The sequence below is a fragment of the Acanthaster planci genome, linkage group LG09, assembly GCF_054643075.1.
Source record: "Acanthaster planci isolate LZ-2023a linkage group LG09, COTS_SCS, whole genome shotgun sequence".
Taxonomy (NCBI): Eukaryota; Metazoa; Echinodermata; class Asteroidea; order Valvatida; family Acanthasteridae; genus Acanthaster; species Acanthaster planci.
The window spans coordinates 2,361,826-2,379,209 of record NC_141785.1 but is presented as its reverse complement, the minus strand read 5'-3'; the positions used below and the strand labels follow the sequence as shown (position 1 = coordinate 2,379,209).

Here is a 17,384-nt window from a genome sequence, read left to right as displayed (position 1 = left end):
CGTAACGCGCCCGTTTTATAGCTCGGCGAGCCGGCCGCTCCTGCAACTTCGCCTGCGCACACGCTACATGTGACCAGGCAGTGACTTCCGTTAACAAATCGCCCTACGTGCAAAGCGGAGCTTAAGCTATGCGCGCCTAACATCTGCCCCACTGGTCAGTGCTCTGAAATATGTGATTGCCGAGTTTTCGGTAACTGAGTACCTTCTTCAGGGCAAGCAGATTCATTTCTGAATGAACGCAGAGAAATCCACGTTCATTCCCCCTGGATGCAGCGTTCCAAGTTCGAAAATGACGCACTGCTCCAGTTCCTTACGCTGGTACATCAGATGACGCTTTCCGCAGAATGCAGACGCTTATGTAACCGAGGGAATGTGGTGGCGGCGCGCAAAAGTGCTGCGCAACAGTGAGACCAGGTGTTTGTTGGCGCACACGGCCCAAGTGTTCCGTGAAGCGGTCACCAAGGCGACGTTTGGTCTCTCCGATGTACAGATTACCACAGAGACGACATGTAATGCAGTAAGCCACATTACTAGTAATGCATGTGATCCCTGCATATTCTGTAGCTACCGCGGCGGCCGACGACCGACAGGCTGTTAACTATGTAGGGGCAGGTGTTACATCTGGGGCGCTGACAAGGGGAATTGCTGCCTGCTTTTGACGGCGAGACGGAATCCAACCAGGAACGTACAACCATGTTCCCGACAGAACGATCGCGCCTAAACGCGCAAATCGGGGTTCGGCGAAAATGGAAGCTGTGGCCGCATCATTTCCGAGTGTACGGAAATGTTTGAGAAGAATATTACGTACCGGGATGTTTCGAGGTTGGTATGTGAGTACGAGGGGGACGCGATCACGTTGCTTGGCCCCGGTGGGGCAGAGAACTCGGCATCGCTACTACAAATCCTATGCAGTCGAAGTAACTGAGAGTAAGGGCTGGAGTTCTTACACTTGAGGGGGTGAGACGATTGGTACTGCAGGTAGCTGTGGGAATCTGTGGGTTTGTAATGCACAGTTATGCCAAGTTTCCACGCACAGATCTGGACGCGCACGTCGAGGAAGGTAACAGAGTGCTGCGACACATCAGATGCATAGCGCAGTGCTGGGTGAAAAGCACCCACAAACGCTAAGAAATTCAGAGTGGGAAGTTTGGGTTTTTTTCCATAAAGGACTTCTACGGGTCAGCAACTGCTTTCCTGATTTTTTCTGCATTAACATTCTTCCATTTTAATATTTCCTTGATGGTTTTGTAAAGTGCGGTTGTGCGACCACGATGATCAGTGATCACAAATTACCGAGTGTGTTCGGACATTTTGCAGAAGCACAGGCCTGGACGTGACGAACGACATATCCAAGACACTAAGATATTCTCTGTCCCAGAAGATGGGTCTTTCCTAGTCGAAAACCCCACCCTCTGTTACAAATGATAATCGTTTAGGAAAGATGGAAAGGAATTAAAAACAGTCTACCCCTAATCTGAATGTGGAAATTCACACCACAAAATAAGATGTTTTTTATTTTCTTTTGTGTTGGAAAACAAGCTTTGTTGAAACGACCCCCTTTTGTTCCAATTAGCAATCTAAAACCAAATCTTTCTACATTTCCCCCTCAATATACATTTGAAAACGGTGTGCTGAATACCGCAGGACTTATGAACTGTTGAAATTATTCGCTGCGGCTGGATATCAATTTGACGCCGCGGCAAGCTCTTTTAACTCGCCGCGGCGAGATATGGGGATAGCAATTAACAAAAAAATTGCAAGTGGCCCTTATACGCTTCCGTACCTATACGTGTCGAGACACGAGTAAGGGTATATCTTCTACCATGCGTCTGCTATAAAATGAATTGGTCCTAAGTGGTGTAAATGGAGTACAATTTAAGGCCCCACAAAAGTGCAGTGATCATAAAAACGGAACCTAGCATGCAGGTTCTATACGGTTGCGACGTTGCTATTTGTTCTTCTGCCGGAACATGGTGGTGTCCTATGACAAATGTTGCATACAAGATGAAACTTCAAAACTACAAAACGAGTCCAATAAAAACTATCAAAATGTTAATAATAGGAAGTAAAAATTATTCAAACCGCAGTAACAGTAAAGAAGTATCATGGATGAGCGAGTAAAAAGCTAATTTTGACCGATACAAACCCAATTAAAAACTGAGATTTTAAAAACAAAGCCACTCTTCCGAATGGCTTTCCAGCTGGACCGGACAGATTCTATGCCACTGAAGACCATGTATGACCACTACTCAGTATAGTGATTCCGACTTACAACGACAAACTGGACTTATTATGGTTGGTTTATTCCAGTACTTTGTGCCGGTTTGGAATCTTCTTGATACTCCGCATCGTTGGAGTAAAACTCGTGCGCCTGTAGCAGCCGCAAGGGTCGTGTGAAATATAGAGGGCGCACTCCCTAAGCCACGCGGTAGCGCGCGGTACATACTACATGTACATGTACATAATTAAAACAAGTACAGTGTCACTAGAAGAACTTTGTATCAGCTGGAGGTGATGTCACCTATCACGGAGGAATGAAAGTACACATTCTTTCATGGTTGTATCCTCCAAACTAATTCATCTGGGGAATTTACACTGAGGTGAGAAAGGATTGGACACTGTGAAGGAGTATCCTTAAAATTTAGCTCTCCCTTTTATTACAGGAAGGGGTTCCTAAAGTTATAAATCCCCCAAATTAGAATAGAGTGTTGAGCTTGAGCACGCATTGAGGTAGGCCAGTACTAGGATTACTTCAAATTACTAGTCATTGCTAGTAGGCCCTACTAGGCGCTAGCAGATTATGACATAGGGCCTAGGCCTATTTTCACACTTAGAAAACATTTTTCAGTTCAGTCTCATAGAGTGCCGAAGTGAAAAGTCTCGGGTAGGGCCTACAATTAGAGAACCACCAAAGTGTTACAACTGAGTTCGGATGCCCCATTTTCAAGACAATGGTTTTCAGTCATGTATGACAGGAGGGATACCATCAAAGTATCATTAGAAAGAATACTGCTTCTACTTTTGGAAGATCCTTATACATTATAATCATATCTCATGGTTTGGGCATATCAACCCCTTTCCTCAGGGTTTGGTTTTTTTCTGGGACACCCTGTATAGCGCACATATCTATCACAACTGACTCTCAAGGCACTGTATTGTTGAAATCAGCACAGAAGATCAAAAGTTACTACCTGCAAATCAGGTTGAGGACCCTTTAATGTGGTACACATGAACAAATGTCATTTTCAATAAAACCCCAATTCAGCAATATGTAAAAGCGATTGAAGTTGACAATCTGTCATAAGGTGTTACAATGTATTGTCACTGATATGTAATCCAGATTGTGAAGATGCTTTGTTTTTCTCGGACATATTTTCAAAAAGGTAAATTCATGCAAAATAAAAAACAAAAGACTTGGAAATCAAGTTGAACTGTATAATTTACTGATGACTTTGTAAGAGGTCAGTCAAGTCGGTCACAAACAGACTGATCATTTTTTAACTTTCCACATTTTCACTTCCTGTGTAATTTGAAATAAATCTATTTCGCAGGTGAGCCAGGTGAGGTGGTACATGTATCTATGCATAATGGAAACTAAAAACAGCCTCATTATAGATGTGCCATGTCACAAGAACCACATTATATGCCATCAGTATGTGTGACTATGAGTACATGACTGTGCATTCTTTATGTTCTGTGCACTCTGTTTTCCTTAACAGAAACACTACTGAGGACACAGTGACACTGGATTTAAACTACAGTCTGACTACATGTAGGCAAAACTGCGTCAAAAAACAACCGGAAAGTGACAGAAACAGTGTTGTTCAAAACTTTGGTTTTATTGTTAACTTCATCACCCCGCAAATGTGCAAGCGATAATCTGAAGAATTTTCACAATCATGGGGAATCACTTATTCACGAACAAGTGTGTGCAATTCAGTGAATATTCACTGAAGTCCTCTGTCATTTCTTATGGCATTTGGCAAAGTGTACGTGTGTTTGCTACCAGAACCAACACTCTCTTGTCATCATGTACATTTTGTATGCTAAAGAGAAGGAAGTATACTGTGTATTTGTGGAATATGAAAAAGCCATACAGTAGTGACGTCAAGTCCAACATGGACAATGAGCTAGTGAGGTCAGAAGAAGCCAACAGGTTTCTTAACAGCAAACACAAATGTAACAAAATGGATTCTGGAAAGAATACCTCTAAGCATGAACCTGTCTCTATCAATAATGGATATGATCAAAGTACATGTCATTCAGTGAAAGATAATTTGGATGCTGCTGCTAATGTGGCAAGTACAGAAACTGAGCATCTTGACTTTAGATTGGGTGAAGGGCATGATGCAATCGTAGAAGCAGCTAGTGATGAGAGCTGTGACAACAACTTGGGCAGAAGTGGAGATCTGCTGCAAAACACAGACTTAAGTGTAGCTGGACTCGGAAGTAGGAAAACTGTGAGGCAGTATACATGTTCTAAGAAGAGGAGTCAATTAAGGTATGTGTGTTATAGATGTACATGTACATGAACAGGTAGAAGAACCTTATGATTATGTTTATGCAGCTTCGTTATCCTGATATTGAATATTGATGTGCATCTATTTACAGTAATCCATGTTTTCCTGTACACGCATGTACTTCTGGCTACTTGAATTTCTGAGAGTGTGCAGAATCCATTTTGAATGGGGTACTAAATATGTCTCATGATCAGGTCTTGAAATGAGGTTGCAGTGCTGATTGTTAATGGGACACCTGCAGGGAAGGGGTGTATCCACACCATTATATAGGCTTCTGAAAACGAGAAAGTCCATGTACAAATGTGCACTTGTGGTACAGCACATGTGTGGCTGGCAATTCTAATGAAATGGAGAATGAGCTAAAATCTAAAATGTGTGTTGCATGTGTGGCCTGAACTTGTGTAGGGTTTTATACCATTTTTCCTCTACAAAACTGTAGTTCTGTTTTCCATTGAGATCTAACTTATTTCATTAAAGCAACATTTCGGATCACAATTATTACTTGTTTGGATAAGTACATGTGCATGCAGCCTGATTTTTAATGATAAATATCCTTAATGTATTTTAACATTCCATATTTCATCCTTTTTGTCAGAAGAAATGAGACTTTGACACCACCTCCCGGTGCAGATATCTTATATGGGATATCACCTTGTTCGTTGGCTCTTGAAGCAAGGAGAAGACAAGTGAACAAGGTGTATGTTACTCCTAGTTTTGTGAAGTCAACAAGACCTGAAGCTCAAGAGATCATGAAGAGGATACATGAGCAAGCTCTTAGAGGTCATACTTATGAAGTTCATAGGAAAGAGCTGGACTTGTTGACTAAGAGAAGACCTCATCAGGTGAGCTGATCAATCTGGATAAACATCAGCAAGAATATGGTTGTTTCACAATAGTGCACCTCCACCTCACAATGCACGAAATCTTTTGACCCAATGTGTGTTTGGAAAGGGTCGACAGATTTCCAGCGTTGTGATTGGCCAACGCATTGCAAACTCTTGGAGGGGCACTTTTGTGAAACGCCCGTATTGTTAAAGGTAAAAGGGATACATGATGTGTGCATATACATGTACATCTGAAGGGCTGTCCACATATTATTTTGTTTTAATAAGGGAGTAAATATGTGCTGGCATAAGACCGGCTCAGGAGACTGTTGATAATGCCTTTGCCTAGCACATAATTGTTTTCATTCATAAATGCCTTTTTAGTTGGAGAGTCAAAAGAAGCCGATATATGATGGATTTCTAGTGATTTTGTTCCGGAACCTTTTTAGTCGGAGAGTCAAAAGAATTTGTGAACACACCCATCGATTTTATGGTATATTCCTTGTGCAAGTAGTCTGGAAGAATCTCCTTATGTGGACTTCTGCTTGCAAGTGGCAAGTCGCACAGTCTTACTAATAGAAATGGATTAAAATGTCTTACATCCAGGTGCAAGCGAAGTTCTAATGCAGCGGCCATTATCAAATCACAGCGGGCATTATCAAATGTTAATATATAGTCAAGTTGCATATTGTTGAATAGGGAAATTGTCTATGGTATTTTTGAATGTAGTTTGAATTCCATGTGAATTTGTGTTACATTTTTACATTTTGTATTTTTACTCTGTTACTTGCATTTTATTTCATAGAAACCTTTGTCATTTTTATCCACTTCCTGCTGGATGGAATTTGAATATGCGGGACGAGATCCAGGGCGATTTTCAAGATTGTCTGTTTTCAAACTTCTTCCTGAATTCATAACTTCATTTACTAAATGTTTTCACCAACACAAATGACTGTCTGGTGGCTACTCAAATCTGACAGGTAACCTCCATTGATGCCCGAGTATTGCAGCCAGGCCTGCTGCCCAGTAAAGAGAGCCCAGATTGTGCGGTGTTGCATAATTTCCTTTGTTTCCAAAATTGGCCCAGTGCCTTGCTAAATGGCAGGGGTGTCTTATCAAATGTAGCCAGATGAGCATGCAGTGGTACTGTATTGCTCATTGTTGGTGTGCTGGAACACGTTTGTCCCTGTTGATAATCCACAGGCCCTGAATGCCGCAAACAGTGGTATACTGTTTCAAAACAATGACGGATTACCTCCACTAATGCCAGCTGAAAAATGATGGTAATTCCCAGCAGTGGGTCTTTTGTTTTGAATACGGTCTTCTGTTAGAAGGCCCAGCTCCTTTGTCCGATTTCAGATAGCCTGGCTATGCATATGATGCAAGATATGTGGCAAAGGGGGACCCCCTCTATTGTGTCTTCTTTTGTGTTGATGGAATCTTTGGAATTCCTTTCAGATTTCTGAGGGGGGTGCAGTACCCAGTAGGCACAATAGCCATAGGGTATACAGGTTGTGCATCACATTAGGGGGGTTCCCCTTTTCCACATATCATGCCTGGTATGTACAAACCCAAGGAGTCCGGTACCAGAAACCCTGGCACCAAGTGGTTAACTGCTGTTTTAATCTGTTTTAAGTGCGTTGAGATTCTGTGCTTTTTGCATGTTTAAATGTAATGCGCTATACAAAAATAAATAATTATTTTATAAATGTATATGCAGAATGTTGACTTCTCTCATGCACAATGGGTTTGAACTCTCCTTGTACCCGCATGTAATCTATGTTTCTCTTTGACTTGTTAGACTGGTTGTATAGGTGCTGGTAAAGTGTATATGATGGGGGAAGGTAATGTACATGTATAATGCGTATGTTGGAACAGTTTTTGATGTATGAAAGCTGGTCCCCGTAGGTACGAAATGTGAGAAAGCAAATTAGCTGTCTGCATTTGTACACATTGCTGTGGAATGTTACCCCTTCCTCATATGCAAAGTGTATGCATTGTCAAGAATTGCCCCCCCACACTGTGTACATACTCTATGGATTGTCCTAAAGTCTGCATTTTGTTAGTACAATATACCAACGTTCCACTCTAGACTAAAACAGAGTTGTTAAAGTTTTCAAATATCACAAACAAAAGGACAAAAAGAGCAGACAGAACTGTAAGTCCAAACCTACAGTACTTTACAAAACATCACTCCAAGTAGTTCTTGGAATGATTATTATTTCAGAGAGATGTTTATGTAGTGATTTCAAAAGCTGTTCACTTGTATCTTTTGTTACTAGGGTATTTGTTTGGAAACAAGTCGGATTCACTTTGAGCCACTGCCAGAGGACTTAAACAATGACGATGAGAAGTTGCAACATCCACCGGTATACTTAGCCATGGATCAGATTCTGGTAAATTAAAATCAAAGAAATCTTTCATTTGAGGGCATTCTTAAAAAGATGCTAGGAGTTCAGGGTGAGTTGCTCAGTAACAAACACATTCCATAAAACTATACTAGGTTTGAAAGCTCATTTTGTCCATTTACATTTGATACCAGCGAGATGAGATGAGAATGTACCATTTTCACATGAGAATAAACCATTTTCACATGAGAATAAACCATTTTTACATGAGAATAAACCATTTTCACATGGGAATAAACCATTTTCACATGGGAATAAAGAAAACATTACATAATTGTCTCCAATTCTATCTTACGATCACTGTACATTGAGTGGCATTTGGCCACTCAGGTGATTCATTGCATTAACCTCGTTAAGAGTTCTCTAATTCTATCTTACAATCACCATACATTGAGTGGCATTTGGCCACTCAGATGATTCAATGCTTCAACCCCGTTAAGAGTTCTCTAATTCTATCTTACGATCACCATACATTGAGTGGCATTTGGCCACTCAGATGATTCAATGCTTCAACCCCGTTAAGAGTTTTCTAATTCTGTCTTACGATCACCATACATTGAGTGGCATTTGGCCACTCAGATGATTCAATGCTTCAACCCCGTTAAGAGTTTTCTAATTCTGTCTTACGATCACCATACATTGAGTGGCATTTGGCCACTCAGGTGATTCAATGCTTCAACCCCGTTAAGAGTTCTCTAATTCTATCTTACGATCACCATACATTGAGTGGCATTTGGCCACTCAGGTGATTCAATGCTTCAACCCCGTTAAGAGTTCTCTAATTCTATCTTACGATCACCATACATTGAGTGGCATTTGGCCACTCAGATGATTCAATGCTTCAACCCCGTTAAGAGTTCTCTAATTCTATCTTACGATCACCATACATTGAGTGGCATTTGGCCACTCAGATGATTCAATGCTTCAACCCCGTTAAGAGTTCTCTAATTCTATCTTACGATCACCATATAGTGATAAGGTGCCCTATCAGTCTTTGGTCTCCTATTTCCTTTAAAAATTGCCATCCTTTCTGCTCTGAGAGGGAAACAACTTGTTCTGGCAGACCTTTTACATATGCTGAATGCTTTATACTAATGCTTGGTTTTGCATACTTATTTCACACTTGAAATAGAATTCAGAGAAACTATAAACAGGTCACTGAAATAATTGCATTACCTATTTGAATTTCAGTGATACTATTTCTAATTTCTTTATCCGGGATAAAAGTTTTCATAAATATCATTTATAGATTAAAATGTACGTTAATTCTCTATCAGAGACAGTAGAACTACATGTACATTGTATTAATTGCTGTTGAAAGTTTTTACTTTTTCAATTCATTCATTTCCTTGTTTATTTTATTTGTATAAATTTTGCTCATCAGGATCCCATGAATATGGGTGCAATTATAAGGTCAGCATACTACTTGGGTGTGGATAAAATCATAGCAAGCAAGCAGCATTGGTAAGAAAGCAATGGTCTCACATCACGATTCTATTTTCTATGTACTAACATACATGTTAGGAGCCCTGTTGTCACCCAAAAAGCTCCCCTTCCTTGTTAGTTATGCCAACCAGTACCTCCCCTTCCTTGTTAGTTATGCCAGCCAGTACCTCCCCTTCCTTGTTAGTTATGCCAGCCAGTACCTCCCCTTCCTTGTTAGTTATGCCAGCCAGTACCTCCCCTTCCTTGTTAGTTATGCCAGCCAGTACCTCCCCTTCCTTGTTAGTTATGCCAGCCAGTACCTCCCCTTCCTTGTTAGTTATGCCAGCCAGTAGCTCCCCTTCCTTGTTAGTTATGCCAGCCAGTACCTCGCATTCCTTGTTAGTTATGCCAGCCAGTACCTCCCCTTCCTTTTTAGTTATGCCAGCCAGTACCTCCCCTTCCTTGTTAGTTATGCCAGCCAGTACCTCCCCTTCCTTGTTAGTTATGCCAGCCAGTACCTCCCCTTCCTTGTTAGTTATGCCAGCCAGTACCTCCCCTTGCTTGTTAGTTATGCCAGCCCGTACCTCCCTCACAGGTATTTCTTTTTTTATAGTTATCCAGTTGAATTTGATTGACTGGCTCTCTGAATGTTTATACACCAGACGTGAACGAGCATTATACAGTTAAAGGAATACTTGTAAATATATGCTTGTCCAGTCTTAAATGGGTATATGTTAAAAACTGGTGAAGCACATACTTATTTCCATTCATTAACCCTAACAGTTCCAAATCCTCCAATTTCAATATGATTTTACATACACCCTAGGGGGTTAAGGTTGATACCAAGTAGAATGTGGCTAAAATGTGAACTTTCTTGTTTTGCTATTTTGTGTCCTTTTTTTTCCTATCCATGTTCAAAGGCCTTTGTGAAAGGTTTTTCTGCCTCTATACATGTATATTCAGTAAGATGGTTTACATGACACAAACCAGACAGTTGACCAGACTAAAATGGCCATTATTGCCATAGATGATCTAAAGGGTCATTCAAAATGTAAACAAAAACATAGTTTGAAATTTGTTGACACCTGAAAATTCTTTTTCTGGGGAACAAGAATGACATTTCTACATGTACATGGATGCACAGTGGAATTTAATGGTGAGCTTTAAAAATGAATGTCAATTTTGGAAGTAACTTATTTTTCAGCTTGGAGGAAGAGTAAATACATGTAGGCCAGAAACGATAGGTATATACAGTATGTACGGTATGCTCCGGTAGGTGTGGGTGCACGCAAAAGTGCAGTAAGCCTAGCATTCCTGACATTGATGCAAAGAACTAATTGGCAGATGATATTTTACATCAACTTTCAGGCTTAAGCAAGAAGATTACTTTTATCACTTCTTTTCTAATTATTTCTATGTTAAAACTCATGGAAGGTTTTAAATATTCTCTTACGTCAAATTTGCCTGATCTTCAAAACCCACCCACTACTTTTAGCTTCTTTGAAAAAAGTAAATACATTTTGAAATTGTGATGTCACTCCAAGAACGAATTGCAGTGTAGGGTAGAAGTATGTATGTCCTTTTGGGGTCACTGTCATTTTGGCTGATCCTCAACACACCTGGCTGGTATCTTATCAACCATTTGACACCAGCCAATGGATGGGCTCTGGACCATTTGGAATTGATAAATATGAACTGTCCTAGGTATTTATGAATGTTGCATAAATCAATAATCATGATGATAGAAGGAAACAAAGTACTCTGTATTTTATGTTCTGTTTGATGAGATCAGCATATTTTATCTCATCACCTTAACACCATACCAATATGTCATTTGTTGTCAGTTGTTCGTTGACTCCAGTTGTCAGTAAGGCTAGTAGTGGGGTCATGGAAGTCATGCCAGTCTATGCTACCAGGAGTATACTGACATTTATTCAGGTAATTGCATTAAGAACATTGCTAACAATAATCCCAATGTTGTAATCACAGTCTTGCTTGCAATGAGCACATATTGATATACATATGTGCAAGACAGCTTCTCCTTTTTTTGTCATTCTGAAAATTTTTTCAAACTTTCTCCATGATTGCTTCTTCTTGATTTAAATAAAAAAGTGCACTGGTGTATCAAAACAATCTCGGTTCTTTGGTTTTCGTACATCCTTGAATCTCAAGGTGAAGGGTACCTGAGTTGAAACTAAGAGTACCATATTCCTTGTAAGTTGTACAAATCTCTTGGATCTCCCTTCATTGGGCACTAATCGAGTATAACCTTGTTCCTTAACCAAGATGGTACATACATGTACAGTACCTGTAACTCTGATTACCCCCATGCTTTTAAAATTCCCCCACCATGTAGTGTCTTCACGAGTTTGTGTTCTGATATCTTGTGGATATTTTTACACCATCTGCACAGTTCTTGTAAAATGTCTTGCCCCCAGTTTTTGTGTTTTCTTTTTATCCATGCATAGGAAAAGTGTCACTTAGGGACATTACTGCAGATACAATGACCATAATTCCAAATGCATTGTCTAATTGGTTGAAATCATACCAAGTTTGAATAAAATGTGCTATTGAACAAGTGGAGTTCAAGATGGGACCCCCTTTTTTGAGACAAGCTCACACTTACCTCAAGTCAATAGAACATTCCATTTCTTGTTTCAAACTTTGACAGCAGTTGTCACTACAAGACAGTTGATTGAGAAATCAGATTCGGTTGAAGAGAGTTTCCAAAACATGATGACTGTCATTTTTACACTTTCTTGAATCCTATTGTGTCTTGCTTGCCGTAATTCAGTTTCGGCTGGTGTAAGTACACAAAGTGTGTATTTTCTAATAATCATAGAAAAATTTTGTAATTTTCAAATGGACATAGTAGCATGTTTTGGAAATAAGCTCTTCAATTCGAGAACCATGTCATTATATTGATATGTTGGTTTTATGCTATATTGCTGCTTGTCAGGGTTAATTTGTCAGGGGAACCAAAGAGTGATCCAAAGTAGTTGGTTTTAAATTTTATACAGATTTTTATTCAATAATGTGAAATTGATAGAAACAGAAAGATAATGGCTGGGAGATTGCTGGTTCTACCAGTGCTTCTGATAATGGACACTTCAAACATACAATGAATGTGTGTGGTGCTGCAAGCTTCCTACTCAACAAACCAACTGTTTTAGTTATTGGTAGGTTATGTTCATGTACCTTTCTGTCGTAACTCCATCTGATTTCTGCAAACTATCATTTGTGTCTGTTAGATCTTAGGTCTAATGATTACATGTAAATTTGTTAAATGGTGGATGATGATAGAGGTTATCAGTGAGTGCTTTGAGATTTCTTTGGAAATCAGCTACTTTCAAGTGAGATCTTTTGGCCTCTTTGAGTTTAGAAAGCATGTATGCATGATATTAATAATCAGTTTATTTTTGACATCAGTCTCAACTACATGTATTGTGACTGTGGTATAGGTACTAAATTCAAAATGCGGCATTAATAAAGTACTAAATGAATTGTATTCAAATCATTTGTGTAGTTTGTATCATATCCCTATACAACCACCAACGCACTCTTGCAACTCAGGACTATTCAATTCATGTACAGAGAAACTTGTTGCTATACAATGTAACTGATTCCAAGTTACGTTGCCATCTGTTGTACCCTGTATGTGTACGTGTGAATTTTACATGCTTTGGTGTATGCACTAGGAGTCTTCCATGTTTTCACTCCTGAATTATACTTAAATGCTGTGTGATTTTTGTCCTGATCATTTGCAGGAGGGGAAGGCAGTGGTTTATCCGACAGCATTCAGAATGAATGTTGTCAACTGTTGACAATACCAGCTGGCAGGCAGTTACATGCAGGTATTGATTCCCTCAATGTCTCTGTTGCAACAGGTAAGATAAACAGTCCATGCCTTGTACAGTGTTGCTTTGGTCTTCAATTGTCATGCTTGTAATTTTTCATTCATGTCAGTCATTTTTGTAACAGTTATCTTTCCCAGTTTTCAAAGTTCATGCACACTATTGCGTTTAGGATGTTTATTTATTGCTTGAAATGAGTGTTATTTTCATTTTGGTCGTTTTGTGGTGATCACTGTGGATTTGAAGCTATTTGTCAACTATGGTGGTATCTTTTCAAGGAAAAAGCTTCCTTTTCAACATACATGTATATGTTCATGCTTGGAGCTGTCTGCACTAGCTTGTCAGTTACACGTGCAAGTTTCACAAGGAAATGGCTTGCACCTGTTCACATCTCTGTTCATCTTTGTTTTGGTGTTTTCCTTAGACATCAGATCTTCATTAATGCATAGTCATGTAATACAGTGTTTTGAACAGAGATGAGTAGCTTGCATTTGTTTGTCTCTTTCAGGTATTCTCCTCCAGTCAATTCTTCTACAAAGAAGTCCACAGCCCAGTAGACCATGACCCAGCACTTATTCATATAACCAGGACTGGAACAGACAAAGTTCAGTTAGCCATTCTTGAGGATGTGTTTTACTGAGGAAGATTGTTATATTTGACTTTAGGGACAGATTAAATAAATAATTTATTTAAAAATGTAACTGAATGGACTTTTGTGTTGGATTCACAGTAGGGCGCCTCCAAGAGTTTGCAATGTGTTTGTCGATCACAATGTGGAAATCTCTTGACCCTTTCCAAATGTGCATTGGGTAGACAGATTTGATGCATTATGATTGGCCAGTGGGTTGCAAACTCTTGGAGGTGCACTAATGTGAGATGCCTGTATTATTTGTATATTAGCCTGCCGTTTGTAGCTTCCTAAATATTATCAACATCCAGCTTACTGTGCATACATTCTAACTCTGAGTGCTTATAGGCTGCAGTGGAGTGTGTTACTCGTGTTAATTAATATGAGTGTACTCCTGACCTGCATGTAAGCAAGGGAACACTCTCAACTGGGGCAGAAGTGTCAGCCCTTGAGTTGAAGTGCACCCTCAGCGGCAAGGGAGAGACAGGCTGAAGAAGTAAGATGTTTGTCAGTTGGGCTTCTGCACACACACTGACTGTACATTCAAGCAGAGCATGTGTAGCATGTCTTACGCCAAACAGGTATGAACTTGTGCACACATGGGGTACGTTCCCACCAAAGGACTGTTGTTGCTATGTAAAACCATGCCCTCTCGTGTTTCTACTTAGTGTAGATAATCATGCATCTTATGATTACATCAAAATGGCATAAAGGTAGCCGTTCATCATGGTGTGAACTTGGAGTTATGTGTATGCAAGAGCCACCAAATGTTGCCCTTGCCCAACCGACCCAAATATCTCTGGATGGCTTTTTTTTGTTGTATACTATTATGCCACTTTAAATTGAGGATTAATGTATAAGTATTTAACTTCAAAAATCCTTGTATATTAAAACTTCATGTCAGCCAAGATTTATATGGGTCTTATAAACTATGAACATTGATTTAATTTCAAGAAGTAAGGACAGCTGAATCCACGCCCAGATTATTTTATGACACTGATATGCCTTGACTTTTCTCATTGACATCAAATTAAAAGTATGGTAGTGAGTGTGCCATTGATTCAAAGAAGGTGTTGGTGACAAATTGATGGCTGCCATGGTGAGGCCTAATGTTTTGTTTCTTTAAGAGTTTTATTGTTTTTTATTAATGCCTTTCATATCTCAGTAACCATTCCTCACTGACTTCTTGGCAGCTGTGACAACTTTGTTTACTTGCTTTTTGGAGACCCTTCTTTGACATCATGTCAACAAGTTCTGTTTTAAAGACTGTCACTTGTGATCCGCTATAGCTGTGAACTCAGCATGCTGAAACCATATGAGATGATGGTGATTTAACAGACTGTCCACAACCTCAGAGAATGTGTGATATTTGATGATGCTTCTTCAATCTCAAGTACTGCTTCCTTCTGGCTGTTAAGCAGGATGGCTCTGCAGGTTGAGATTCATTACTTGTTGCACATGTGGCTTGAACAGCACAAATTGACAGTGTCTCGAGGTCTAGGCATTGTCTCTCCCTTAGACATTCTTGTTGCTGTCTTGTGCTTTCTATTCAGGATACTCATCTCTGCTTTTAGTTGTACTCTTCATGGTGCTCTAGTCTTTGTCTTTGCTTTCTGTCGTTTCTTTTGTTATCTTTATCTTCTTTCCTGGTTTGCTCCTTGTTTTACTTTCATTTCTTTTTTCCTTTCCAGCATGAAAGTGCTTCCTTCTTTGCCTTGCTCGTCTCTATCATCTTTGTCTAGCCAGACAATTGGGTGGAAGTTTTTCTACTTTATGTCATCTCAGATCTTTAGACTTGGCTGCAAATTCTTTTGGCATGATATTTTCAATATTTCCATGAAGTTTCTGTTTGCTTTTTTTCTGTTGCTACCAAACTTTTGTTTTGGTTACCCACTGTTTGAGTTTAGAGGTCTTCTTAAGTTTTGCATTCACTTTTTTCCTGTGCTGGTAGAATTGCACGTTGTGTCATGCATTGGCTAATGGCTATCCATTCCATAAGATAATAACGGTTCCTTTTCAGTCAGTGAGGATTGATGTGTGCATCATAGAGTAGGTATACTGGCCAGTTCTTGAAAGGTATTGTTTGCTACATAGTACATACTCAGCAAGTGTAGCCTGGAGGGGCACCAGGGCTGCAAGGAGCTGTGTAGGGCTTCCTGTGCCTTTCTTCTGTTGCCTCCTTACCCATATTCTCAGCAGCATCAACCCCTTTTTGGATGGTGTCCCTCCACTTTGAGCGATCGTGAACCAGCTCCTCGCACATAGATGGGGCAATTTTATCACCCTACACACATATGCAAGCTGTATCAAGTACGCCTGACATATCACGGTCGTATTTTTATTGGTTGTGAATTGATCACGTGATACTGAACAAGCATTTGTGTATCATTTATGATCGAGTGCATTGGCGATTTTGCCGTGCTACAAAAAATGATGGATAACGGTGATCTTTCTAACAGTTGATATGTCAAATTCACTGGGTTGAAATTGTGTAACCTTGGGTATGAGGATGGAGAGCCATGCTGGTACTGTGCTTTGATTATTGTAGATGTGCTGAGTGGAGGATACCGTATGTGTTATTCCATACTCTGACCAGAGACCCGTTGGCTATTAGACTTTGGTTTCTGTGCCTAGCTATGTCCATGGAACATGAGTAACATGCTGTTTCTGTTGTGACTGCCTTTGTTTCTTTAAACACTCATGTTGTCTCTTATCTGCTCGCCAATCTTGCCTATATTTTTCAATGGGAATTTTGTGTAAATGTCTTGAATTCAATCAGTAAACAAAACCCCTGTGCTTTATGAATCTTCAAACCAGTTTGTTGTTAATCCTAGATCTCTCTCTTTCAAAAACAAAAAACAAACCCCCCGGCTCAACAGAGGACACCACAATCAATTGAAATTTTGCTTGTAATTTGATATTCATTATGCTGTTCTAGTGTTTAAATTTGTCAAAGTGTTTCATTTATACTGCAATAAAATCTGTGTATATTACACATAGAAGACTGTTCCAGTGTAATTTATGACCATGTTATAACAAAACAATTGTTGCCTGCTGTGAGGGGGTCCGTGGGTTTTGTATACCCTCAGGGGCAAATGATACCCACGACTTTGCCTCGAGTGCCATTTGCCCCTACTCAGTAGGCAAGATTTGTTAAGTGATATGACTTAACACTTAGGCTGTATACCTGTACCTGGCCATCACTTGAAATTACGTGCCAGTCTATGGCCAGTATTGTAAGTGGCTGCATTCTGTGACACTACCATAGACACATTTAGTTTTGGACAAGACCACAATTCATGTTCTGAAAGATATCAACATTCACTTTCATGAAACTATTTCCATTAGTCACTCGGCAAATGGAATGATTACTTTACTATCAATTAAAGTCAATGTGAGAATTCAACCTTCAATTGTATGCACAAACATGTATACATATTTACACAGAGCAACCTGGGTACTGTAAGCCCTGTAGGTATCCGCACCAAGTGGGAACAAGAGAGGGTGTTTACATTGCAGTGATGGTCCATTGGTGGGAACTCATCACTGCATGCTCACGTTCAGGTGCCTAAGGCACAGAACATACGGAGTACACAAAAGTAAATTTTGTTGGAATGTAATTCCAACAAAATTTAATTTCCACATGCATGCCCAATGCGTACAAGAGCCCATTTGAAAAACGTCTCACTGGCCTGTCTTATATTACTTGCCAGTAATGATGCACT

At 39.8% G+C, this 17,384-nt stretch overlaps 1 protein-coding gene across 4 annotated transcripts; it reads left to right on the top strand.

Moving 5' to 3' along the window:
- Window positions 1-455: 455 nt before the first annotated feature.
- LOC110987559 (rRNA methyltransferase 1, mitochondrial-like) lies at window positions 456-16,661 on the top strand. Of its 4 annotated transcripts, none has more exons than XM_087140601.1 (9): window positions 456-957; window positions 3,720-4,501; window positions 5,116-5,362; window positions 7,627-7,740; window positions 9,137-9,216; window positions 11,022-11,115; window positions 12,227-12,356; window positions 12,945-13,064; window positions 13,540-16,661. In XM_087140601.1, exons 2-9 carry the CDS (start codon window positions 3,900-3,902, stop codon window positions 13,593-13,595), a joined length of 1,443 nt encoding a protein of 480 aa, XP_086996727.1. In that variant the 5' UTR covers window positions 456-957; window positions 3,720-3,899; the 3' UTR covers window positions 13,596-16,661. The 4 variants fall into 4 exon arrangements, with proteins under 4 accessions (XP_086996727.1, XP_086996726.1, XP_022106068.2 ...); XM_087140600.1 differs by lacking the exon at window positions 456-957 and adding an exon at window positions 964-1,060; XM_022250376.2 differs by lacking the exon at window positions 456-957 and adding an exon at window positions 1,078-2,600.
- The last annotated feature ends 723 nt before the right edge of the window (window positions 16,662-17,384 follow it).

Coding starts and splice junctions, on each gene's coding strand:
- LOC110987559 (XM_087140601.1), top strand. CDS start 3,900: ATGGGGAATCACTTATTCACGAACAAGTGTGTGCAATTCAGTGAATAT. Junction 12,357..12,944: donor ACCAACTGTTTTAGTTATTG/GTAGGTTATGTT, acceptor GATCATTTGCAG/GAGGGGAAGGCAGTGGTTTA. Junction 13,065..13,539: donor CAATGTCTCTGTTGCAACAG/GTAAGATAAACA, acceptor TGTCTCTTTCAG/GTATTCTCCTCCAGTCAATT.